Genomic DNA, 25,806 nt, shown 5'->3' on the forward strand with positions numbered 1-25,806 from the left:
GACTCAAGACATTTGCTGAGCCCATTGTGCAGCAGTCCAGGCTGATGGGCTGCTTTCATCCTGGTGGGTCATAAGTTATACAGACCAGTCTTTTGAGGGAGCTTGTGGGCTGGAAATCACATTGGAGAAGGGGAATGACGCTTTGATGTCTTTGTTGTGAAGGGGTTCTGTTTGGAGTAGCATGGGATTGAGGCTAGCATACAGTAGAGCAATTGTGAAGATAAAACAAACCAGGAACCACCACAAAACTCCCTTTTGATTCCAGCTTCTGTACCGCTATATCCAAAGGTTGATTATCCCTGCTGTGAGGCACTGAGGACCCTGGCAGTGGTCTTCCTGCCCTTTCAACAGCTATTTCTAAAACCTAATTCCAAAATGTACATCCCACATCCCCTTAACCTACAGTGGGAACCTTGAAGTGGCTAAATCACATACCCTACAAGTGTCCTGATTTCCCAGGGACAGTCGCGGAATTACAGAAGCTGTCCCAGTTTCTGACTGGATCCCAGACTGTCCCGCTTGTAGGACATGCCTAGATTCATCAGAGAAATGTTGGAGGGGATAGAATAGGGTATCCCTCTTTCCACTGGATAAATTTTGGAGAGGATGAAATCAGAGTACCTTTAAGGAAGTTCCCTTTTAAATCTGTTTTGCCAGACATCAGTAAAACGGCCACCTCCATTGTGAGATCCAGATGTAAAAAGGTAAAGGTAAAGGACCCCTGGACGGTTAAGTCCAATCAAAGGCGACTATGGGGTTGTGGTGCTCATCTCCCTTTCAGGCCGAGGAAGCCGGCGTTTCTCCACAGACAGCTTTCCAGGTCATGTGGCCAGCATGACTAAACTGCTTCTAGGGCAACGGAAACACCATGATGGAAACCAGAGCACACGGAAACGCTGTTTACCTTCCCACTATAGCGGTATCTATTTATCTACTTGCACTGGCGTGCTTTCGAACTGCTAGGTAGGCAGGAGCTGGGACAGAGCAACAGGAGCTCACCCCGTTGTGCAGATTTGAACTGCCGACCTTCTGATGTGACAGATTTTAAAGAGCACTGTTGGAAATAGCTCTCTGTCTCAGGGTTGACCAGAAACATTTTACTCCTTCAAAGGACCAGCAAACCTTCCATATATAGAAGCAGACTGAGTTGGTTGACAGTTCCTTTCCAAGCCCAATTCAAAGAGCACTTATTGCCATTTAAAGGTAAAGGGACCCCTGACCATCATGTCCAGTCGTGGCCGACTCTGGGGTTGCGGCACTCATCTTGCTTTATTGGCTGAGGGAGCCGGCGTATAGCTTCCAGGTCATGTGGCCAGCATGACTAAGCCGCTTCTGGCGGACCAGAGCAGCACATGGAAATGCCATTTACCTTCCCGCTGGAGTGGTACCTATTTATCTACTTGCACTTTGACATGCTTTTGAACTGCTAGGTTGGCAGGAGCAGGGACTGAGCAATGGGAGCTCACCCAGTTGTGGGGATTTGAACCGCCAACCTTCTGATCAGCAAGTCCTAGGCTCTGTAGTTTAACCCACAGCACCACCCGCATCCCTTTTGTTGCCATTTACAACCCGATATAACTTAGACTCCACAAAGCTGCCTCCTTCCCTAGAGACCCTCAGGTGTTAATATTGGCAGAGGGGCTTCTTCGTGGTTCCAAAGCCCTTGGAGGTTTGGGGAGTGGCAATCCAGGAGAGGGCAGCATTTTCTGTGGCAGTCCCTTAAGCTGCGGAATTCCCTCTCCAAATAGGTGCACCTAGCACTGTTATTGTACAGGTTTTGGTGTCAGCCAATGGTGCACCTCCTTACTCTGGTCTCTGACACCTGTGTTAGGACCCACCTTATCTTTCTGATTGTAAATTGATTAACCAATTTAGTACAGTAATATCTCCGCGAACATCCTCCTTGTCTAGCGTCCATTCCAGCGAATGTCTGTGGCAAACCCGGAAGTACCGGAACGGGTTACTTCCGGGTTTGCCGCTTGCGCATGCGCAGAAGCCCAAACTGCTCTGCGCACATGCGGCGCTTTGCCCCGCGTCCTTTTCGGCTAGCGGCCGGGTCTCTGGAATGGATCCTGGCCTCAAAACGAGGTATGACTGTAATTTTATTATTACATTGTTGTAACATTGCAGGTTTGGCTTAGTGCATGGCCTCTGGTTTAGGTCCTTGAGATGTAAACCGATAATAAACCAGGGTTGCAGCTCATGGTTTGCCCTGAGCGAGACACACCTCAAACCTGGATTCAGACTCCAGCCAAGGCTTAGCTGGCAACTGCAATCTCCTCTCCACAAACCTACACAATTCACGCCAAGCCGTAGTTTGGCTTAGCATTACAGACACACCTGATTCAAGTGTGGTTTAGTTAGCTGACAAAGTTTTGGGCTTGCCTTGCACAAAATGTTTTCAGGTAATGGAACACAAAACAATCCCCATATAAAAGGAAGCAGGAATACAACACTTTTTCTTTTTTACAAAAAAGAAGAAATCACGTAAGTTTATTTTTTTCACTTCAAGCTTATAAAAAACTTGTTAGATTCAAAAAAAGTTAGACTCTTTATACATATGTACAAAAACACACATCTGGAAAAACAATAAATAGGGAGGGGTAGAAGTTTTACAAAACCCATTATATACACAGTAAACTGCACAAGGCTTCAGCGCCACTGAATAAATATGTGGCACCCGTATCACAGCTAAGTGGCCAAAGGCTTCAGTTCTATGGGACCAAGAAAAAAATCTTGACTTTGGTTGGGGCAGGACTAGAGAACAACTGAAAAGTGCTCAGAGAAAAGCATTTTTTAAAAAACAGCAGCTGTTCCCCTCATCCAGACGGCTCTCATACCAACCAACATTAGCTTTCCAGTGCACAACAGTGTGCTTCCAACTGGGTAATTCTGTAGTAGCCTATTTGTACATAACATTTCACAAACTTTTTTATGGCCAAGGCACTTTTTTTGCAACTGGAGGTACACTTCACTCATTTTCAAATACGTGTGTGTGTGTGTGTGTGTGTGTGTGTGTGTGTGTGTAGGGCTGCCATATGCCCAGAATTTCCCAGATCTTATCGGGATTTCAAAGGCGGAATTAACATCTGGGAGGAATTTCCGAAAGGCGGCGTTTTGTCGTGGATCTTAGGCAAGTCTATCTACAAAAAAGCTCAACAACTTTTGAGGTGTCCTGGTTTTTACTTTTTGAAATATGGCACCCCTACATGTGTGTGTTTGAAAATGTGCATGATTGAATCTTGCAATCATAACTAATTGATCAGCCAGCTTGCGTGTAGCTGACTGGCAGGAGGTTACCATTGTGCTAAGTCACAGAGATGTAGCGAGTCACCTTGTTTGTTGGGTGCGTGTTTTGGGTGGGTACTTTGCCATAGCCTCTGTGGTTATTACTGAATCAATCTCTCCCAGCATCCTTGCAGTTTTGTTAACAGTCTGCAGCTTGGGGATGGCTGAGTTTAAAAGGACATGACCTAAAAAAGCATGAAACTGGCCGCAAGATGAAGAATTGCCTATTCTTTTGTAACAGGGAACTCATTCTCCAAGGACTGATCCATACATGGGCCAAAGCAGTGAGATTAACAACAGGCAGGGAGATTATTGAGGCACAGGGCTTCAAGACCCAATAAGGATGGAGCATGCCCAGTGACAACAGAATGCTGAGCATCTCTTGAGGGCAGAATGGAAAACCAAAGAGGGGTTATGGAATGGAGTAACCTGAAGCCAGGGATGGCTGGAATCCTTACAGGGGTACACAACAACATTCTGCTGTAATGCATTTGTTGCATCACAAAACCAAAGCTTGTTTAGAATGCTAGTTTGTTTTGAAATACATATATATAGCTTTTCAGGGGCATCTTTTTTAGTGTGTGAGTGCAGGGTGAAGTGATTAAAGAGAAGTTATCTGGGGAATTTTTGTACTCAAATGGAACGGAGGTAGTTGTAATCCCATCCCCCTCTCTTTCCCTGGTAAATGTAGATACCTAAGCACTATTCACTCGGTAGTTCAGGTACTCAAAAAGCTGGCTCATACTTTCAAACTCCCATAATTGTGTAAGCTGGAGGTGGAAATGGAAGCCACTATCACAGTGATGAGTATTTGCTTCCTGTATACACAATGTTTTCCCATGTGGTAGTGTAGAAAATCACCTGGAGAAATTCAAGTCCCTCAACAATGCATGAAATTTTTAAGATCAGCTTGTGTGCTTCCCTTTCAACAAAACACCACACAATAGTAAAAACTACGGCTGAGAATCAACACACAGTGTCCGTCACATTAATGTTTCAACTTCCTTACGCGCTAGGCAGGGGTGATCTGAATATTCAGGAAAGACACATGGCACAACAATTACTGCCATATACCATTTCACACTGCATGTGTGTCTAAGTGGGAAGATGTGTCTGAATATCTGCCCCACATATAAATCCTCCTGCATGTTGAAAACTAGCCTGCCTCTCAGATGTGCTAGAAACAGCTCTTGCAGCCCTTATAGTTTTGAACAAACAAGCGGATTTTGATTTGAGGAAAGGAGACAAAATGTGCGCCCCAATTCCTGCAGTCTGAAGTAATACAGTATCCAAGACTCTTCGCCACATGTTTGATCCAAATGCAAAGATCAGCCTTTAGAAAAGTATGGTGCAAAGGCAGAGCTTGCACATGAAAACTTATCAGGATAAAGAGGTTTAGGTGCCTAAGGACTCTCCCTAAGAAGGATAAGTTTAGTAACAGGCTCTTGGGAGTTGGAGGGAGTTATTAAGGGTAGCCACTGAAGCCATAAATATGTGGTGCTCCGATTTTGCTAGAAATAATGTCCATGTCATCACAGTTCTTGGAAATGAGGACATCCATCCTGAAACAGCAAACTGTTGCAAGTGCTAGCAAGAAAGAAAATTAAAAAAGAGTTTGCAGCAACATCTTTTCACCCAGAGCTTGTCTTCTGCAGTTGCCTTCGCCAGTTGAGTTGGCTGGTTAGGTCCTGGATGAATGAAGAACGTCATCCAAGAAGGACATTTCAGTGCATGCTCCATACTGATCTAAAGGTGGAGAAGGGAGCAGGGGGGAGAAGATTTAAATGGCTTGAATGAAATTTCATATAGTCTGACAACATTGCAAAATGGCGAGAAGTCTTCACGGGGCCAAATCTGACATTCGTGGAAACTTATGGAATGTGTGGTTTGACCTAATTGGCAGCAGACTTGCTGAGGACTGGAAAACCACAAAACGGAGCTTTCCATAAGCTACACAAAAGTTAAACTTGCCTTACAATAAAAGCATTCCGTTGGCAAGACTTGACTCAAATCCCACGGGACAGTTAAGAGACGTTCTAAAGCAGACATTAAAACTCACTTGACAAGTGAAATTCAGAGTTGCATCACTTGCTGCATGATATCCCCTCTGTGCCCACACACCAAAATAACTTCTGATTGTGCAAAGGAAGTCCCCCACCCTCCTTGACCCCTGTGCACCTCCTATATCTGTTGTGCAATATACCTCAACCCTCTGGAGCAGATTTGCCGATGGTGCGAGGAAAGGAGATGAGCGAAAGTCATTCTGCTTGCCAAATAATTTAGCTGAATATTGCCCACAGCAGTCAAGATGCTCTAGAGTACAACTACTTTTATACTGTAAAAAATGAGCTATATCATCCAGTATCTTCATGCATTGTGGGGAGGAACTGATACTCAGAGCACGCATGCAGACGTTCCTCAGCTCAGTGCATGGCATTTCCAGCAGAAGCAGAGGTAGCCATTGTAGGACCCTCTGAACGTCGCTGCACTTCCAACTCCATCAGTCCTAGCCAGCATGGGAGGAAGATGGGAGTTGTAGTCCAGCAACATCTGGACGACCTGAAAGTAAAGTTTCAGGGAGGAGAGCCTGAGGAAAACCTCTAGCAGAGACTATGCATTCAGTTCCAAGGCAGTAGGGGCATAAGTAAAGGCAGCCCCACTTGGTTATCTTAGCAAAACATGGTAGGAACTTCCAAGGCTTTCATGTTTACTTGAACTCCAGGTCAACAGAGAGCCTTGCAATGAAAGGTTACACTTTGCAATACGGTAGACCTGCAATGTTTGCACCAGTTATGTTCTAGGGATTGAGCCTGAAGCAAAAATTGTGTACAGTCATACCTCGGGTTACAGACGCTTCAGGTTGTGTTTTTTCGGGTTGCGGACCACCGAAACCCAGAAGTACTGGAAAAGGTTACTTCCGGGTTTTGGCAGTCGCGCATACGCAGAAGCACTAAATCGTGCTTTGAACATGCGCAGGTGTGCCGAATCGCAACCCGCGTGTGCACAGACGCGCCGCTGCAGGTTGCGGATGCTGCGGGTTGTGAACGTGCATTCCGCACGGATCATGTTCGCAACCCGAGCGTCCACTGTATAGTCAAAACCCAGTGGGTTCAGTGGCAGGTGGGATTGCCAAAGTCATTTCCCCCAGAATCCCACCCCCTTTTTAATCTTTAAAAAGTTGTTTGCCACATGTGTAAAGCTGAATGTGCACAAGCTAAATGCCTACAAATGGCATTCTTCCTGTACTGCAGAGAAGAGCATAGGAAACTGTCTTACACCAAGTAAGATCAGTGGGTCATCTGGTTCAGTATTTCCTGGGGCGCAGGGTTTCAAGCTAGGTCTCTCCCAGCATTACCCAAAGATGCTGGGGACTGAATCTGGGATCTTCTGCACTCAGAGCACTTGCTCTGCCACTGACCCATAGCCATTACCCAACAGCACATTCATCTTTGGGGACCTGTCAAGGCTTACCTTGTTTGGTTCCTCTTTAGCCACCCATCTCGACATTTTATGAACCAGAGTTCTTCGCCAGGAGATATGTTGGTCTTCTGGGGGTCTTCTGCGCAAAACGTGAGCCTGAACCAAAAAAGGAAAATATGTAACTCCTACAGTCCCAAGACTAAAAGTATCTAGCTGACCATTTGGGGAACAGAACACTGTAGCTTGGTTTGATTTACGAAGACAGCTTCTATATTTGCAGAGAGTGGATATGCATACAGACCTTTGGCTGTATAAGGGTAAGGGTAAAGGTAAAGGGACCCCTGACCATCAGGTCCAGTCATGGCTGACTCTGGGGTTGCGGCGCTCATCTTGCTTTATTGGCTGAGGGAGCCGGCCGGCGTACAGCTTCCGGGTCATGTGGCCAGCATGACTAAGCCGCTTCTGGCGAACCAGAGCAGTGCACGGAAACGCCGTTTACCTTCCCGCTGGAGCAGTACCTATTTATCTACTTGCACTTTGATGTGCTTTCAAACTGCTAGGTTGTCAGGAGCAGGGACTGAGCAATGGGAGCTCACCCCGACGCAGGGATTCGAACCGCCAACCTTCTGATCGGCAAGCCCAAGGCTCTGTGGTTTAACCCACAGGCTATTGGAGATCAAAGGCCTGCAGTCTCCTTGCTTGGTTTACCATGATGGCCTCATCACGATAAACCATAGCTAACAGTTGACCATGGATGCTTCAGTCTGTGTTGTTGTTTTTTGCTCCTCCCACTATCACAAGGGAAACAAGGACCCCAGACTTAGCTTTTTGTCCAAATAAGGAATTGTGTTTGTTTTTCTCCCTGCAAAACACAATCTGTAGCAGAGGTCTGGTCGCGGCTAACAGACCATGGTTTGCATGAAACAAACCCCATCCCTCAGCTGACATGACGCTAAGCTAGGGATTGCGGTTGCTTTCTCATGTGTGATAATGGAAAGGAGCAAAACACCCCATACTGTTGCATGTATGGTAATCCGTTAACCACGGTTTACTGTGACATGAGCTGATGTGACTCAAAAGTTAATACACACAACTTAAAGAGACGTCGCAGGATGATGATTTTGGAGTTTCTATCAAGCCCAAAAACATATCCTATTATCTTGTCTGAATCAGAGCTTGCAGTCATTCAATCGCTTAGTGCCCTGGGCTTACTTCTGCTGAGTTTCTCCAGATTTCACACGGATCCGCCTGATCTGGAGCTCCTTGGACGAATTCTCAGGCCGAGTCCAGTACATTTTCAGCTCTCTCCACAAGCTGTACCAGGACTGAGTGGATCCTTGCCAGGTGAGCTTGATCTTCAAGACATCGCCAACATCTTCTTCAGTATAGACAAGGAAGGTGTTTGTGTAGTTCAGGCCAATCTGCTCAAACCTGAGAATAAGACGTTTTGTTAAGGAAGTGCAGAGGCAGGGAGCAACCCATATTGCTTGTTATGGTTTCGGCGAAACACCCCTAGTTGACTTAACGCTAAGCTAGTGATTGTGGTTTCTTTCTCCGTTGTGCTAACAGGGAGGGGAGAGTGCTACTGTGCTTGAATTCTGCTTGCTGGTTTTCCCAGAGGCAACTGTTCAACCACTGTGAGAGCAGGATGCTGGACTAGATGGGATATTGGCCTGATCCTGCAGGCTCTTTTTATATTCTTATGGTTCTCAAAAACCTGTCTCGTGGTTCATCCTGTCCAGCCATTTTCTAAGTGGTGCTCCAGGGAATCAAACTTATTAAGGGTTGTATTTACTTATTATAGCTTGTCTTTCATGGAGCTTGGATGAAAGGCAACCTATTCACCACTTCCCATCAAATATGTCAGTGGCAATTCCTACGAGAGTGAAGAGGGGGTGGGACTAAGTGTGCCCAGTGGCCATGAAATGACTCACCATCGGAAGGGGAAAGGACAGAAAATAATAATAATAATAAATTTTATTTATACCCCGCCCTCCCCAGCCAAGACCGGGCTCAGGGTGGCTAACAACCAATAATAAAAACAAGTTGATTGAAATGCATTTTTAAAAACAAGATTAAAATACGACATTAAAACATTAAAATGCAGCCTCATCACAGGAGGAGAAAGGAAAAAAGAAAGAAAGAGGGGGAGGGAGGGAGGGAGTCAAACTGATTCTAAACCAAAGGCCAGGTGGAACAACTCTGTCTTACAGGCCCTGTGGAAAGAAATCAGATCCCGCAGGGCCCTGGTCTCATGAGGCAGAGCGTTCCACCAGGCCGGAGCCAGTGCTGAGAAGGCCCTGGCTCTGGTTGAGGCTAATATAACTTCCTTAGGGCCCAGGACCTCTAGGGTGTTGCTATTTATGGACCTTAAGGTCCTCCAGGGGCATACCGGCAGAGGCGGTCCTGTAGGTACAAGGGTCCTAGGCTGTGAAAAGCAGGGGGGGCAATGGAATGGAATATCTGGGGCAAGGGCATGGCTGCCTGGCACCCTGAAAGGGAGCACTTCACACTGCAACATTTTGTTGCAGGCCTGCCTCGTTCCCCACTAGCATTCAGATAAAAGAGCTTGAGGTGTGCACTCAGTTAGTGCTTGGCGACAATATCCAGCGTAAACAGAGTGTGTGACCGCCAGTATACTGAGGAACTGTCTGTGAAGCACATTAATTCAATTACATGCACGCACCAGTTCATCGAAAGAGCATGACATGAAGAAAGTTCCCTTGAGATAAAATGTTTGAAAGCCACTGATCTGGTAGTCCATTTTGTCAGCTTTAATCTACCTGCACACAAATGCGATTCCCTGAGATTTGGCCTATAAACACAGCAAAATGAGACAGGGGAGCATGGTGGTGACAGAATGAAATGAACTAGGTTGCAGGTGTGTGTAATAAACCACTGCATGGTTTTTTCTCTTTCATTTTTTTTTTTTAAATTAACTGCAAGAAGAAAACTAGCCCAGCCAACTCCCTGTGCTATTAGCTTTCTTCTTGCAGGGACTTTCTTCTTGCAGGGACTTCCCCCTTTGAAGAGGTCCTCAGGTGCTACTTTTGCACAGAGGGAGAAGTAGCCCCCCCCCCGCCCCCGCTCCAATCTGGAGCAACCAGCCTACTCAGTCACAGGTTCAGGAATTGCACACACAGAGAGAGAGAGAGACTTGAAAGAGTGTGCAGGATTGATGTTTGTAATTCTCCACTTACACTTCCAGAGGCAGGGGCTGGGAGTCCCCACTGGTGCCATGTAGCGTAACAGAGAAAGTAGGCTCTGTTTCTCCCATGTTTTTGTAGCTGAAGACGTGCATTTTCATCTGGTAGTGGAAAACTGCAGAGACACAAGTGAAGACACTTAAATGCAGAGCCAAGATTAGGGCTACAAATCCTTTGTTCCCATTAAACAGACGCGGTTTGCAAGGCAAGTGCCAATTGGCACGGGATCTGCCCAGTCTTTGCCAAGTGACGTTGCTGGGACTCTGTGCACATTAACCCTGATCAGGAGCAGATAAGACATAGATGAGGAACCAGAAACGCAGCTGTGTTTCCATCATTTTCCCCTGAGGAAGGACAGCTTTCTCTGGTCTCCTGCAACGACTGGCCATTTACACCTGCAAATTACTTGAAGGGTGCACCCTTGCGAAGCGGCAAGCTGGGATGCTTCCTCGAGGGGAGGGTTTTTAGTCTGCCGCTTGTGATCCAGAGCTCTTTTCAACAGTGCTCCCAGACCCACCACAGCTCTTTGCTGGGAGCAGAGCCAGCGCTCCCCATGCTGGGACATTCAGATTTCACTTAAAATAATAAATAATAATAATAATAATAATAATAAATTTTATTTATATCCCGCCCTCCCCAGCCGAAGCTGGGCTCAGGGTGGCTAACAACAATCAAAATAATCCAACGATTCTAAAAACATTCCATTATAAAAATTAATTAAAATCAAATTGATGGCAACCATTAAGCAAAATTCTGTGCAGATTGCCAGAGGAGGCGGGTCAGGCTGCGCCCTGACCAAAGGCCTGGTGGAACAGCTCTGTCTTGCAGGCCCTGCGGAAAGATGTCAAGTCCCGCAGGGCCCTAGTCTCTTGTGACAGAGCGTTCCACCAGATTGGAGCCACGGCCGAAAAGGCCCTGGCTCTAGTTGAGACCAGCCTAACCTCTCTGTGGCCTGGGATCTTCAAGATGTTTCTATTTGCAGACCGTAAGTTCCTCTGTGGGACATACCAGGAGAGGCGGTCCCGTAGGTACGAGGGTCCTAGGCCGTATAGGGCTTTATTTCCCCTTTAAAGAAGGGACACATTTTCTCAGCAACCTGGGCTTCAGTGCAAACTGTGTCACGTGTCACCTGCACCACCGACGCAAGAAGTGGCAGTGGCCATTGGGTTCATAGAATCATAGAATTGTAGAGTTGGAAGGGACCATGAGGGTCATCTAGTCCAACCCCCGGCAAGGCAGGAATCCCAACTAAAGCATGACAGATGGCCATGCCTACGGGAAGCCTGCAAGTGGGAGCTGAATGCACCAGGGCTCTCCACACTTCCCATTCCCAGCAACTGATGTTCAGAGATATACAGCCTCCAACAGGGGAGCTAGAACACTCTTCAGCACTCACGAAGAGCCCTGAAGCCCCACAGTAGATGGACGCTAACCAGAATGGGTCTACAGCCCTAGGACCCAGGGTTCCCTCCTCCATCCCTGAGTCCCTGACACTAATGTACTCTAGGGTTCCTTAGAACAGTCTTTGATAAACCAGCAGAACCCATCCTCAAGAAGAACCATACTAGAACCATCTACTCCAGCTCCTCTTCTCATAAGAATCAACCAGTGGCTTCATAGAGAGTGTGGTGTAGTGTGTTAAGAGCGGTAGTCTCATAATCTGGGGAACCGGGTTTGCGTCTCTGCTCCTCCACATGCAGCTGCTGGGTGACCTTGGGCCAGTCACACTTCTTTGAAGTCTCTCAGCCCCACTCACCTCACAGAGTGTTTGTTGTGGGGGAGGAAGGGAAAGGAGAATGTTAGCCGCTTTGAGACTCCTTAAATCCAAACTCTTCTTCTTCTTCTTCATAGAGGAATGTCCATCAGTGGCTATTAGCCATGATGGTCATATGGGGTCTGGAAGCAAATTAGCTCTGTCCGCAGCATCTGGTGCCTTCATACCCCAGTTGTTGGCTTCCTGGAGCCACCTGTCTGGCCACAGCTAGAAATAGATTCCTTAGCTACAGACTCTTGGTCTGATGTAACCTTCTTCCCATCTCTGCAACCCAGAAATGATGTTGAGGGATCAATGTGGGACCCTCTACACGCAAAACAGGTGCACTGTCACTGAGCTACAGCCCTTGCTCTCATTTTGGCTGCTCGAATAATGTAATTTTCTCCACACACACACACACACACACACACACACACACACACATATGGGTAGCTGGTTCTTTGAAGCTAGAATACGGGTAGCCAATGTTGTGCCTTCCAGATTTTGTTGGATGCCAACATCCATCAGCTCCAGTGAGCATGGCCAACGACTAGGAATTATGAGAATGGTAATCCAACAACATCTATCAGCCTCTAAGTCAGAGGTGGTCCACAAGCTCCACTCAGAAGTTCTCATATGGCGGTAGGTCTATGAGCTCCAGTTAGGTGGCACATGGGAAGGATGTAGAACAGATGAGGATACCTGCATTTGGTTCTGCACTTGATTTATTTTTTCCCTAACAATGGAGATCAATGACATTTTGACCAAGGATGGAATATCCAACAGGCTAACAAAGCCCTGGTCTAGAGTGCACCATTTTTGTAATATGGCACTGGTGCAAAATGGGATTTTTTCCTTCACTTGCCTCCCCTTAAATCCAAAAGCAGAATAAATGCCGAGCTGGACCCCAAAACAAAAGCCAACAATATTTTTTTTTTACATCTGGCTTCACTGAACTTTGCTCAAAAAACTAACTAAAACTAACAAACACCCCCAAAACTTTATTTAACTAATTCATAACCTGCTCTTCATTAAAACTCAATTCCAAGCAGCATATCAATATAAAACGTGATGGAGTGAACTGGAAATTCAAACCACAACAATAAATCAAAACTACATCACTGTTACTTAAAATATGACGTATGCATGGGCTTTGATATCTGAATGAAGGGTTTTTTTAAGTAGCTTGCCGAGAAACCAAATTTCTTTTAAAGTGGTTGGTTTGTTTTGTTTTTAAAAGTCTGGGAACTCATAGTCATGGGAGCCCCTGATGCTGTCTGGCGCACCATTGATGAGAGATCCATCAACGCATTTCAGATACAGCCTTCTGGTGTCCAAAGGGAGACACCCCACCTCAACCTGACCATTGCTGGGTGGGGAATGATGGATGTTGTACTGTAGTCCAACACATCTGGGAGGCAACAGATTGGGGGAGATGTCCCAAGCATATCCTGAGGTGTTTGCGAGGGGAAAACGAATGGAAACACATCCTTAAACTGATAGATAGATGATAGATAGATAGATAGATAGATAGATAGAGGATAGAGGATAGAGGATAGAGGATAGAGGATAGAGGATAGAGGATAGAGGATAGAGGAAGATAGATATAGATATAGATATAGATATAGATATAGATATAGATATAGATATAGATATAGATATAGATATAGATATAGATATAGATATAGATATAGATACAGATACAGATACAGATACAGATACAGATATAGATAGATAGATAGATAGATAGATAGATAGATAGATAAACAGACAGACAGATAATTAATTATGGTTGGAAACCAGCTTATACAACACACTTGGGGGTACAATCCCAGAAGGAAAACAAACATTTAAAACAATGTACAGCAATAAATTTATAAATGCGATAAGCGTATAGACATTTAAAACTTTAAGATAAGCTCCTGCAGAGAGATGACCCAGAGTCACCCATGGAACCGAGTTTGGGAATTTTCTTAACAAACTAGTTTGAGTCCGGGGATAGTCTGCTCCTACAGATCTGTACACAGAATCTGGCGACCGTCAGGGTCATCTTATGAAACTGATATAGTTTTGTACTCTGGCTTCTTAAGTTTCCTTTTCGGAATAAAAGCTAACAGCAATGATGCACTTATAATGACTAAGAGTTAGTGGGGCTACCAGGGAGCAAGGCCGCATTGAATGAACAGAATTTGTATACCACATTGGGGCACGTGGTCTGTAAAATCTAAAATATGCATCAAATTGTCGATAAAGGGCCAAAGTTAAAAAGCAAGTTGGCTATAAAAACGTCAAGAGTATGAACAAGACCAGCAGTTAAGAAAATGAGCATTACAAAATAAAATTGCATACTAACATGCATTCCAGATTTATGTATCTGGGTAGGCCTACCTAAACAAAAACTTTGTGGCCATTTATTAAATTTCTATCAATAGGAACCCAGGGCAGTTGAAGCAGGTGCTGAATACAAATACTTCTCTAAAATCAATGGGCAGGAAAACCAGACCAGACAGGTATTCCTGAAGATTTTTAGTTTTTAATGTTTGATGTTTTATTACATTTTAACATGTAATGGAAGCCACCCAGAGTGGCAGGATATAAATATTAAAAGTAATTATTTATTATTATTTATTATTATTATTATTATTATTATTATGGGGGAGGGGATCTGTGGCCCTACAGATGCTGTAGGACTCCACAGCTTCTGACATCCCTGACTATGTAGCCTTGCTACAGAGAGAAAAAACACCTGATGGGGTAAGCAAGGATAAAGCAACTTATTAGTGGGCAAGCTATGTCTTACATCTGCAATGGTAGGAAAACGCAGATCTGCCTAGGACGGAGGCATCGTTTTCTCCCATTTGGGGGCACTCATCACCTAGGCTAGGGACACGGGTGGCGCTGTGGGTTAAACCACAGAGCGTAGGAATTCGCCGATGAGAAGATCGGCGGTTCGAATCCCTGCGACGGGGTGAGCTCCTGTTGCTCGGTCCCTGCTCCTGCCAACCTAGCAGTTCGAAAGCACGTCAAAGTGCAAGTAGATAAATAGGTACCGCTCCAGTGGGAAGGTAAACGGCGTTTCTGTGCGCTGCTCTGGTTCGCCAGAAGCGGCTTAGTCATGCTGGCCACATGACCCGGAAGCTGTACGCCGGCCAGCTCCCTCAGCCAATAAAGCAAGATGAGCGCCGCAACCCCAGAGTCGTCCACGACTGGACCTAATGGTCAGGCGTCCCTTTACCTTTACCTTATCACCTAAGCTAAAGCCCAGACTTTGCGATGGAGAGGCTACTGGGTTTAGCAGCAGGGGACAGTAGAAGTTAGTAGGCATTTAGGCAGAGGTTTCTTGGGAAAGTTAGGGAAGCTGTTTTCTAGGAACAGTCAAGGAGCTGCTGCAATTGAAAAAGTATTCGTTTCCCGTTTCCCATCCATTCAGCTCAAAACTGCCACTCCCACAAATGGTTAAGAATCCCTTTTTCCACACCCATCCCCTGCTCCTAATTACAGCTCTCCACAGCTGCTTTTTATCAAGAAACCACTGGCAGATCATCACCCATGTAATGTCTCTTTAAGCTTTTAGATGAATGTCATGATGGCTTTTTTTCCCACCAAGAACCCAAAAGTTGGCTGGCTGTTGCCCTGATTTTCTTTAAAGAAAGACCAAAAAGAAAAATGAAATTCTATCCTACCTATTTCTCCAAAGACACTATAAGGCAGCCAAGGGACAACGAAAAACAGAATGAAATCACATTAATGCCCTAAAAACCCCACAGATACATTCAAATGAATAAGCAAACGCTATCCATTTGACAAATTCCAGCAGCACAAGAACAAAGCAAGGTCTTCACCCACACCCTGAAACAGCAAAACAATGGGGCCCAACAGACCTGGCTTGGTGAGGCAACGCATAGGGCTGGTGCCACGACAGAGAAGGCCCTGCCCTGATTGGACACCAGCCCCACTTGCCAAGACTGAGGAATCTGAAGCGGGGTTCATATTACTGCCTCCAACTGTGGCTAAAAGCCATCCAGGTTTGGGCCATCACTGCCTCCTGCAGACATGAGTTCCATAGTTTAACTGTGTGAAGAAGGACCTCCTGGTGTCTGCAATGAATCTTCCAACATTCAGCTTCACTAGAAGTCCACAACTTCTAGTATTATGAAAGAGGGAGGGGGGAACCCCTGCTCCATCCTCTTTCTCTCTGCCATGCATAATTTTATAAACTCCTATCATGTCACTTCTTGCTCGCTTCTTCTCTAAATTAAAAACGGATCACTTGGTGCCACTGTGATTTCAGATGGTTGATAGGTAGGGAGCTCTGTCCACCTGCCAGACACGGCCCACAGAGGAAAGATCAGAGGCAGAGCTAGCTGTTCCAGCACCTGGAGCGGCACACATGCTGTGCACCTGGGGGCAGGGCCATGGGGGCAGGGCGAGCATCCCAGGGGGGCAGAGTGAGCCACCTATGGGATGGGGGTGGTACAACTCATGCAACATGTTGGCGACTAATATACACACAATAATTACCAAAATAATGATACATTCTCTATCAATCTTCTGAGTGAAATATACAAAACCTTGTGCAAAGCCACAGAGACTTATGAACTACCCAGTCTAAAATGAACTTATAATGTCTGGTTTCAATGGATTTTTCAAATGCTTTAGGTAAAAAGATAAAGAAAACAAAAGACTGAGTTAAGCATTTGAAAAATCCATTGAAACCAGACATTATAAGTTCATCTTAGACTGGGTAGTTCATAAGTCTCTGTGGCTTTGCACAAAGTTTTGTATATTTCTCTCAGAAGACTGATAAAGAATGTATAATTTTTTTTGGTAATTGTTGTGTGTATATTAGTCGCCAATGTGTTGCATGAGTTGTACTACTACTACCCATGGGGGTGGAGGAAGCTGCCCATGGCGGGCTGTTTTCTCGGGGGGGGGGGGGGGAGGGAGCAACGGCGCTTTGCCAGCAGCCTTCCTCCCTTCCCTCTTCCTTTTGACAGCTCGGGGGAGGCTCCCCCCCCCCCCCGGAAACAGCCCGGGAACAAGGGGCAACAGTGTGACTCCCAAGCCTCCCCTAAGCTGTCAAAACGAAGGGGGAAGGGGGAAGGGGCGAAGGCCGCCAGGAAGGTGGTGCAGCTCCACCTCTTCCTTGATGGCTGGGGGTAGACTTAGGAGTCGCAGGCAGGTGGCGCGCCAAAGGTCCCCCCCCTCAGTGATGACCCCCAAGGCACACTGCCCTCCCCGCCCCGCATTCCCAAGTCAATGGTTCAGCATCTCAGCAAGGGAAGCCTGCCCATTGCAGCGATGCAACCTTTTCGCTGGGATCTGCAAGGAGACCCTCCAGTGCTTCAGACTCTGGCTTGCCTTCCTCTGCAAATAAAAACGGAAGTTCTCCGTGACTGACGGGAACGCTGAAGGAAGAAAGGGGCCTACCTTTGAAAGGCATGTCGGCCCGCGTCTTCAAGTACATCTTGGTGTTCCTCTTGTTCCTCATTTTCTTGGCGTTGTAGCCAATGCCGTTGCAGCGGTTCTTGCGACAGCTCAGACAAATGCCCTTGCGGAAGCGGCTGGAGTCCGTGCACTGGAAGGCAAAGCTCTGCTTATCCTTGTTCACAAGGGAGTCCACAAAGAGGTGCACGGACCGTTCGTGTTCGCACCTCACAGCTTCCCCGATATCTAGATGGACAGACAGGGAGGAGGGAAAACAGTCATAAGGCAACAAGCCAGCCGTTTAGCATTCTCCACCTCCGTGGTGGAAAGGCAGGCACACGTGCAGCAAGATTTACAGATCTCTAGGTCCTTTGTAGTTTAGCGCAAGCCAGACTTGGCCACGGACCAGGCAGGCCTCTGGCCAGAAATTCTGCTCTGCAACCGGAAGCGTACGTTGTAGGAGGCATCCGAAAATGCAATGCAGAGCCTAAATATAGGCCATCTAATAATCTTCAGTCGTTTCACGAACCGAAATGGCTTTATTTTTTCATTAACATTTTAATAGGATTCAAACAATTTGGCAAATGCTTGCCAGATCACACAAGTGCCTTTATCCCATTGGCCAGGAAAGGCAGGAGTCCGTTTATGGTTTCATGAGGAGATAAGTAGAAGTATGTCAGCATAGCTTGATGTGTCTATAAACCAGGCTTCCTCAACCTCAGCCCTCCAGATGTTTTTGGCCTACAACTCCCATGATCCCTAGCTAACAGGACTAGTGGTCAGGGATGAGGAGAATTGTAGTCCAAAACATCTGGAGGGCCGAAGGTTGAGGATGCCTGAGTTATTACATTGTGAATTGCTTCAAGTTGTCTAATGGGAAGAGATTCATGAATGAAATATTTTTTCTTCCTCATCCTTAATTTTATAACAGAGGAGCTGAGGCTGAGAGAGACTTTCTCAAGAATTCACATAGTGAATTCATAGCAGGGGAGAAAGCAAACCAGGGGCATATTGACTCATCCCTCGGTGTTAGTCATTACACCGCCATAGCTTTCCCAGATCTGCATACTAGCATATCAGGTTTTGCAATGAATAATCCCCTCCTCCTACACACCTATGCATCTGTTTAATATATGTAAGCCAGGAAGTATTTTGCAACTAGAGGGTTTGCATCTTCTTAGGCTGAGGACAGCGTCTTACCAAGGGCAAGTTACTCTGATGTGGCAGAGTTAGCAATCTGTGTGACCCCCCCCCCGCCTGCCCACCACCACCAAAATACAAGCAGAAAGCCTTACTTCCATAGGCAAGGGACCCCAAGACATCACTCAAGCCGCAGCCTGGCTGGACGTCTCCTCCATTCGGGTAGATGTCGATGTGACCCACGGGCATCTTGATCCCAATGCTGACCCCCAGCGTTTCCCTCGTGTACGTGTGCAAGACGTCCACAAAGTCTGCATCGTCGGGAGAGAGGCGTCGGTTGGGGTCAACTCCTTCGAACATTGGGCCGGCTGGATCCAAGCCTGCAGAGGAATACAGTTGAGATGGATGCAGGTATTTCCTTGGAAACTACCTTAAAGGTAAAGGTAAAGGTACCCCTGCCCGTACGGGCCAGTCTTGACAGACTCTGGGGTTGTGCGCCCATCTCACTTAAGAGGCCAGGGGCCAGCGCTGTCCGGAGACACTTCCGGGTCACGTGGCCAGCGTGACATCGCTGCTCTGGCGAGCCAGAGCCGCACACGGAAACGCCGTTTACCTTCCCGCTGGTAAGCGGTCCCTATTTATCTACTTGCACCCGGAGGTGCTTTCGAACTGCTAGGTTGGCAGGCGCTGGGACCGAGCAGCGGGAGCGCACCCCGCCGCAGGGATTCGAACCGCCGACCTTTCGATCGGCAAGTCCTAGGCGCTGAGGCTTTAACCCACAGCGCCACCTGCGTCCCTGCGCTACCTGCGTCCCTGGAAACTACCTTACAGTATACTAAAGCCAGACTATTTCCCCACTCCGACCAGCACTGCCTATTCTGAGTGGCAGCAGCTCTTCAGAGTTGTGGACAATTCCTACCATCTCCAGTCATTTTCACAGGAGATTCCAGGAACTGACCGGGGGTGTGTGCTGCTGAATGCAGTTCAGGTGCTAAAGCTAAACAATCACCCCTCCCCTAATTTCAACTTCATTTTAAAAATCACTATTTCTAACATGTGTGAACTGGCAATTTTTTGGCCACGCACACCTGCATTCTGAAAACGGTACCATCCATTCTATCACCCCGTTCTCCTGCCAGGCCTTGAGTCACGAATGATTACCTTGAGTACCCCCAGAGGCTATTGGACTCCAACTCCCATCAGTCCCGTGCAGCACGGCCAATGGTTAGGGATGATGGGAACTGTTGTTCTACAACACCCCAAGGATCACAGGGTCTTTACTACTGCTCTGGGTTTGCTGCAAGCAGCAGTGGATGTGGATGTGCAATAAGCCACTGGGCTAAGATGACATTTCTGTTATCTTTCCGTAATTGCTCCTTCTGCCTTTGGGGAAACCCTCATCCCTTATCTGTGGGATGTGATGCATAAGTAGCAGTCAAGTACAACATTCCTTGTTTTCCTAGAGTGGACATGCAGGGGAATGTTTGGTCCAGCCAGTCGAAAACTTCCTGTTTCCTCCTGGCTGGGGCATACTTCCTTTGTATGTGACTAGAGGTGGGTGTGACCTTACCTGTCCAGGTAACAAAAAGGACAAGGCACACTGCACACACTCTCTCTTTGACTTCCTCCATTGTTGGAACAGCTTTTTAGCTAGAGACTGCTTCTAGCCAACATAGGGCACTGGGATTGTTCCTATATGGGATAGATCCACATCTATATACTTTGTAACTAAGTCTGCCTTCAGGGATCCAACTGTAAATTGAATGTGAGTAAACCTCTTTTATATACTTTACACAAGGTTGTGGCGTGTTTATTCTTTTAAGAGGAGTATAAGGGATCTTACCAGGAACCTCATAGTGAGAGGCTTACACAAGCCTGCAACCAGTTATCCGCTGTGCGTTTAAAGGGGGAATGTGAAACTCTGCTAAGTGAAGGAACTTGCTAGCGCAAGTTAGGAAGGATATTAATAAACAATATATCCTCTCCTGCCTCCCTGAACATTCCCACAATATCCTCATTTACAACCAGTTCCTTACACAGAGCAGGAATATGCAGGGATCGAACCTGCGATATTGGCGACATCAGAACCACGGTCTAACAAACCGAGCCACACGCTTAGCATGGTCTGAGCCACACCATCAGGCAAGCAGAGAGGGGAAGTTCAAACCACCCCAGCCTGTCTGGGAGTAGCTTCCAGCCAAATGCAAAACTGTTCCAGCCGAGACTTACCTTGAGGCTGTGCATGCAGATTCAGGATTCACCTGGTGTGTCACATGCCACAAACCTGCCTCAAGCAGAGGATGGGGCTTTCAGCAGTTTCGGAAAACCACAAGGCAACAACGCACACGAATTCATAGGAGGCGAGGGGGAAGTTGGTTGGCTTACCTGTAATTCTGCCAATTGTCCCCATAGCATAGTTCCCAGCATAGCCAGCAACGTGGGCCCCCAGGCTGTAGCCAATCAGGTGGACGTTTTGGAGTTGGAAGCGTTCTTTTTCCTGCAAGAGCAGTGTGAACAGGATCAAGCCAGTCACTCGTGGAAGAAGAACACTTTTGAACAGAATTTAGTAAGGGCATCAGAAGAGCTTGATGGTTCAAGCTGATGGCCCAACTAGGCCAGCATCCTGCTCTCGCAGTGTCCGACCAGACACCTCTGGGAAACCCACCAGCAGCATTCAAATACAAGAGCAACTCTCCAGTTCTGGCAATTGGTATTCAGAAGCATTGGTGTTTCCCAACTCCGGAGGGCAGAGCGCAGCCTTCATGGCTAATCGTCATGGTAAAGGAGTACGCAAAGGGTGCACACAGGAACAGGAAAGGTTTGGCTTTACGAAATACGCTGTGCCTTCAGCTGATGACGCAAGGAACATTCGATGCCTTTGGCCAATAATCCTTGTTTTCTACACCCTCAGCTTTAGGTGGTGCAAGTTGCTTCATGCAGGTTTTTCCACCCCCAAGAAACAGAAGGCGGAACTGTTATTATGGGAAGCAAAAGCAGGGCCAAGTTCTCCCAAGCAATGGTAGGTAAAGACGTAAGAGCAAAACTATGCATTCAGAGTCAATGTTCAAGGACAGCCCCTTGGGGACATTTTACATGGCAGCTGCGGGGGAGCCACAGTGCTTCCCAATGCGTCTGTAAAATGCAAGCATGCCAGGGGTAAGGTTAGAACCCAATGTCATGGGCAAGGCAGATTCTGCTCATCTTCCTGGTGGCTGCCCACTCAAAGCTGCCATCTTTTCCCTGCAGTCTGAAGTGTTAAAGTCCAAAAAGAGCCGTACCAATCAGCAACTATGGATTAAAATAAGCAGTTATGGATATGTGGAATTTGCCTTATTCTGAGTCTAGTACATCTGTACGTATGTATTCTTTTTATGTAAATGTTGTATAAACTGCATTTTGACCATGGTGGAGCTGATGGGAGCCCAACACCACCTTCAGGACCATCCCTGTTATATAGCATTAGAAGATTACGCACCCTGGGTTTCTGGGCAATGGCTCTGGTACCTGCAGTTTCAGTTTACATGGGATGAGAAGTGCCAGCATCAGCAATGCCACCTGCCCCATCACACCAATCAACAGCTTGGCACATAGCCTGCTGTGTGATGCCAAAGATGGCATCCCCTGCCAGGTCCTGCAGCATCCAGGCTGACATTTCTGGAGCAATGGTCGCTTTCCCATGCAGTTTTTGCTGCTCAGGAAATGGGAGGTTTCCGGCTTGCAAGTTACCTGCAACCAGTTAAGCAGCTTGGCCACTTCCTTCCCAACCACTCGGGTGTAGTTCACAGCATCTGTGTATAGCTGGTGGGCAAGAGGGAGCCAATCGACCACCACCACATTGGCATCCTTCTCTCGCTCCTGCAAGGCCGACACGACGCTCCCCAGCCAACTCTCAAACATGCCAGTCATCTGGAAGAAGAATCCATGTTTAGTTCCTTTCTGGCCAAAGGAGGACCAGCAAGAGAAGTATCTTGGCAACCTTCTACCATATGTGGTGGACATGTCCCGAGATCAGAAATTTCTGGGACATGATCCATGAAGAAATAAAAAGTTACTAAGAACTTCACATAGCAAAAGACCAGAAACATATCTTTCGGGAATATTGAATAGTGATATTCCTAGAGAAAATACTAAATTCTTTCTGTACACGACATCAGCGGCGAGAATCCAGGTGGCTAAGTCCTGGAAGGGTAACCAGGTACCAACCAAAGAGGAATGGTTATGTAAATTATGTGAATATTTGGAACTGGCCAAATTGACGGATATAATAATATTAAAGCCAATGAATACAGTCAAGAAGGAATGTGCTTGAATGATTATTTAGAAAGACAAGGTTCTAATGTAAAAATTTGGCTGTGTCTAGAATGATCTTGTGAATGGAAAAGGGGAAACATACATATATACATATCTATATATTAAGATGAAAATAATACTGAAATACAGATAAAATATGAAATGTGAAAGGAAGTGTGAGAGTGGTGGAAGTCTGTTATTACTATTATTTTGTAAAATAGTGTTTATTGTATTGAAATATTATACTTTTCTTTATTCTTTACTATCTACTTCTCTTTGCATTTTTCTTTTTCTTCTTTTTTATATTATTCTTTATGTATGGTTTGGTATTGATGTATTTACTTTGCAATATTTATTTATTTTTTAAGAGAAGTATCTTGGCTTTCTGAGGACTGAGAGGAATCAGTGCCTACGTGTTTCTAGCAGGGTTTTTATAGTGTATTTAATGTGGTGCGTTGGGATCCTTTGAGGGTTTTGGCCAAAGGTTAGAACTGACAAACCAAGTGCCTGAGAGAGGGTTATGGTTTAGAATTTCACGCTAGGAGTCACCTAACACCAGTCACCTCATCTCTCACACCTTATTCTAAAGCTAGTGGCTTTAAAAACAACACCAAGTTGCGAATCAGGAAGCTCTCAGGTCAAATATCAAAGCCAGCAGGAATTAACTAGGAAGTGTTGAGTCCCTCACAGACACCTGCCTTTCCTACATAAGTTCACCAAAGGGTTTCAAAGAATCATAGAAATGTGGAATTGAAAGGGACCCTGAGGATCTTCAAGTCCAAGGCAGGAACATGCAGCTGCCCCACAGGGGGATCGAACTTGTAACCTTGGCGTTATCAGCACCACGCTCTAACCAACTGAGCTGTCCAGGTTTCCTCACACATAGGGGAGGTCTGTGCATAGAACTGCCACACATACTGCACAGATGGGGCGAGTGCAAGAGCACATTGGCAGTGGGGTGCGTGGCTAGTCCAGGGAGTGAACGGCAACTGTTGACTAATATCACAGCAGGTAGAACAGGACCTCCAGAAGTTGCAGGACTACAACGCCCAGCATCCCCCACTCTTGGAAATGCTGGCTGCAGCTAATGGGAGTTGGAGTTCAGCAGCTGTCTTGGCCCTCTCCATCAGATGTAGAACTCCAGCTCACGAGTTCTGCCATGGGCTTTAACGCCAAGGCTCAGATCGGTACATAAGGCAAAGTTACTGTTGCTCTCCAGGCTTTCCAACACGGTGGGTCGTTGGCATGTACAGAGAGGGAAAGGGGCAGGTAGCTTGGGCCAATGTGGTGCATGGCAGCAGAGCCAATTTGATGCCCCTCACACTGTGCATTGAATCAAGCCAAGCTCCACGTGCCTTCCCTCTTGGGGAGCATCAGTCACCCACTGTGTTGGTTTTTTATTTTTATTTTTTTTACCAACAACCAAAACACAAACAGTGAAAACAAACAGCGAAACCCCCCAGGCGGCTGATACATTGGGTATACATAATCAATAATAACATATTCAAATCAACCATATGTACAATTGTATATACCTTAACACTCCTCCCTCCACAAGGTTTATTTAACTTTTAACATTTTAATTGCCCCAAATTGTTCAAACCTGCCCAAATTAATTCAATATCTTCTCAAACCAATCCTCCTCCTTCTCACTCACAATAAACCCTTTCATTTTATGCTTCTTCACAGTTAGATATTCTAAGATTATAATATTTTTCAATTTTTCCCTCCATTGGTTCACCCCTAGCTCTTCTGCATTTTTCTAATTACTTGCTATAACCTGTCTGGCTGCAATTACCATCAGTTTTACCCATTTACATTCCTCTTTTGTTTCTAACTCGGTGCTACTCAGGCTAATAAGAACCATTAATTTAGATATTTCCACCACAATTCCCGATATTTCTATATCAATCTGTTTCCAGAATTCATTAACTAACGGACAATCCCACCACATATGACTGTATGTTCCCATCACTCCACATTTCCTCCAACAATTCTTACTTCCAGATTTTGTAATATGATATAACCTTACACTGTGTTGGTAAGCCAGGAGATCAATGATGCCCTACCCATGCCACCTCTGTGGGCACTACTTTCCCAGTTACTCAGCACCAAGCAGAATGTTTCGCCTAGAGCCCTCAAATGAAGTCAAACCAAGTGAAAAACTGGTTTGCCTCTTCAAGTGTTTATGGCTTTAAAAACAATGGAAAGAGGATCAACAACCCATACCCAAAATGCCATAGGATACACACACACACACACACACACACACACACAGAGTTCCTCTTATGCTAAGAGCAACATGAAGCAGCAAAGAGTTCTATTCTACTTACCGCCCATCCGTGAATAACGAAGAAGCTTTTAGCAGAGACGTTAAACTTGCAGTCTTCCAAATGCTGGTCTTGGCCCGTAGTGAGATAGCAGCCTTTGTCTTCTAGGTCCCTAGAAGTGCGGACATTGAATTTCACCGGCAGCTTGAGAACTTTCGGCGGTTCTGCTGGCTTTAGCAGCTGAGAAACGCCAACATCTGAAACATAAGCACATACTGGTTAGGGTTTCCATACGTTTGGAATTTCACGGACAGATCCAGAATACTGCAGTCGGCAGCAGTGTCTGGGTGGAAATCGGTACAACTGTCCAGTAAAATCCGGGCATATGGCAGCCCATGTTGGCAGTGCCGTTTTGGCCGATTTTCGATGAAAATAGCTCAAAAGCGGCTTTTTTGTGATTTCGCCGAAAGAGCTTAACAGCTTTTCTGTCCGGATTTCCACTGTTTGAAATATGGCTACCCTATTACTGGTTAGCATCTCCTGGCTAACCAGAGCTAAACCACTGAGCCTCTTGGGCTTGCTGATCAGAAGGTTGGCGGTTCGAATCCCCACGACTGGGTGAGCTCCCGTTGCTCGGTCCCAGCTCCTGCCCACCTAGCAGTTCAAAAGCACATCAAAGTGCAAGTAGATAAATAGGTACCGCTCCAGCAGGAAGGTAAATGGCATTTCCGTGCGCTGCTCTGGTTCACCAGAAGTGGCTTAGTCATGCTGGCCACATGACCCGGAAGCTGTACGCCGGCTCCCTCGGCCAATAAAGCGAGATGAGCGCCGCAACCCCAGAGTCGGTCACAACTGGACCTAATGGTCAGGGGTCCCTTTACCTCTACCTTACCCTTTTCTCATATGTGCAGGTGGGCCCACATTTCATCTGCACAGGCCCACAACTTTGAGCTAAAGTCTACAAGCTTACATGATCACATTGTCCACAACCAGGTATAGCAGGGGTTGTCAG

The 25,806-nt window shown here is 46.3% G+C and overlaps 1 protein-coding gene across 2 annotated transcripts in view; it reads right to left on the reverse strand.

The window, feature by feature from the left end:
- Positions 1-2,456: 2,456 nt before the first annotated feature.
- The window catches only part of LIPG (lipase G, endothelial type), a gene marked incomplete at its 3' end in the record, with an annotated part of 28,088 nt that continues 4,738 nt past the window's right edge, over positions 2,457-25,806 (reverse strand). Inside the window, exons 2-10 of one of the 2 annotated variants that reach the window (XM_079994961.1) lie at positions 24,858-25,051; positions 21,961-22,140; positions 20,620-20,731; positions 18,390-18,614; positions 17,098-17,340; positions 9,909-10,029; positions 7,921-8,139; positions 6,760-6,864; positions 2,457-5,034 (exon numbers count right to left, since the gene is read on the reverse strand). In XM_079994961.1, the coding sequence (XP_079851087.1) occupies positions 5,013-5,034; positions 6,760-6,864; positions 7,921-8,139; positions 9,909-10,029; positions 17,098-17,340; positions 18,390-18,614; positions 20,620-20,731; positions 21,961-22,140; positions 24,858-25,051 (1,421 nt within the window). Of the gene's footprint in view, positions 5,035-6,755; positions 6,865-7,920; positions 8,140-9,908; positions 10,030-17,097; positions 17,341-18,389; positions 18,615-20,619; positions 20,732-21,960; positions 22,141-24,857; positions 25,052-25,806 lie in introns of those variants that run through there. The other variant, XM_079994962.1, reaches the window with a different exon arrangement.

The sequence above is a fragment of the Podarcis cretensis genome (genome assembly GCF_951804945.1).
Source record: "Podarcis cretensis genome assembly, chromosome: 11".
In the NCBI taxonomy this organism is placed as follows: Eukaryota; Metazoa; Chordata; class Lepidosauria; order Squamata; family Lacertidae; genus Podarcis; species Podarcis cretensis.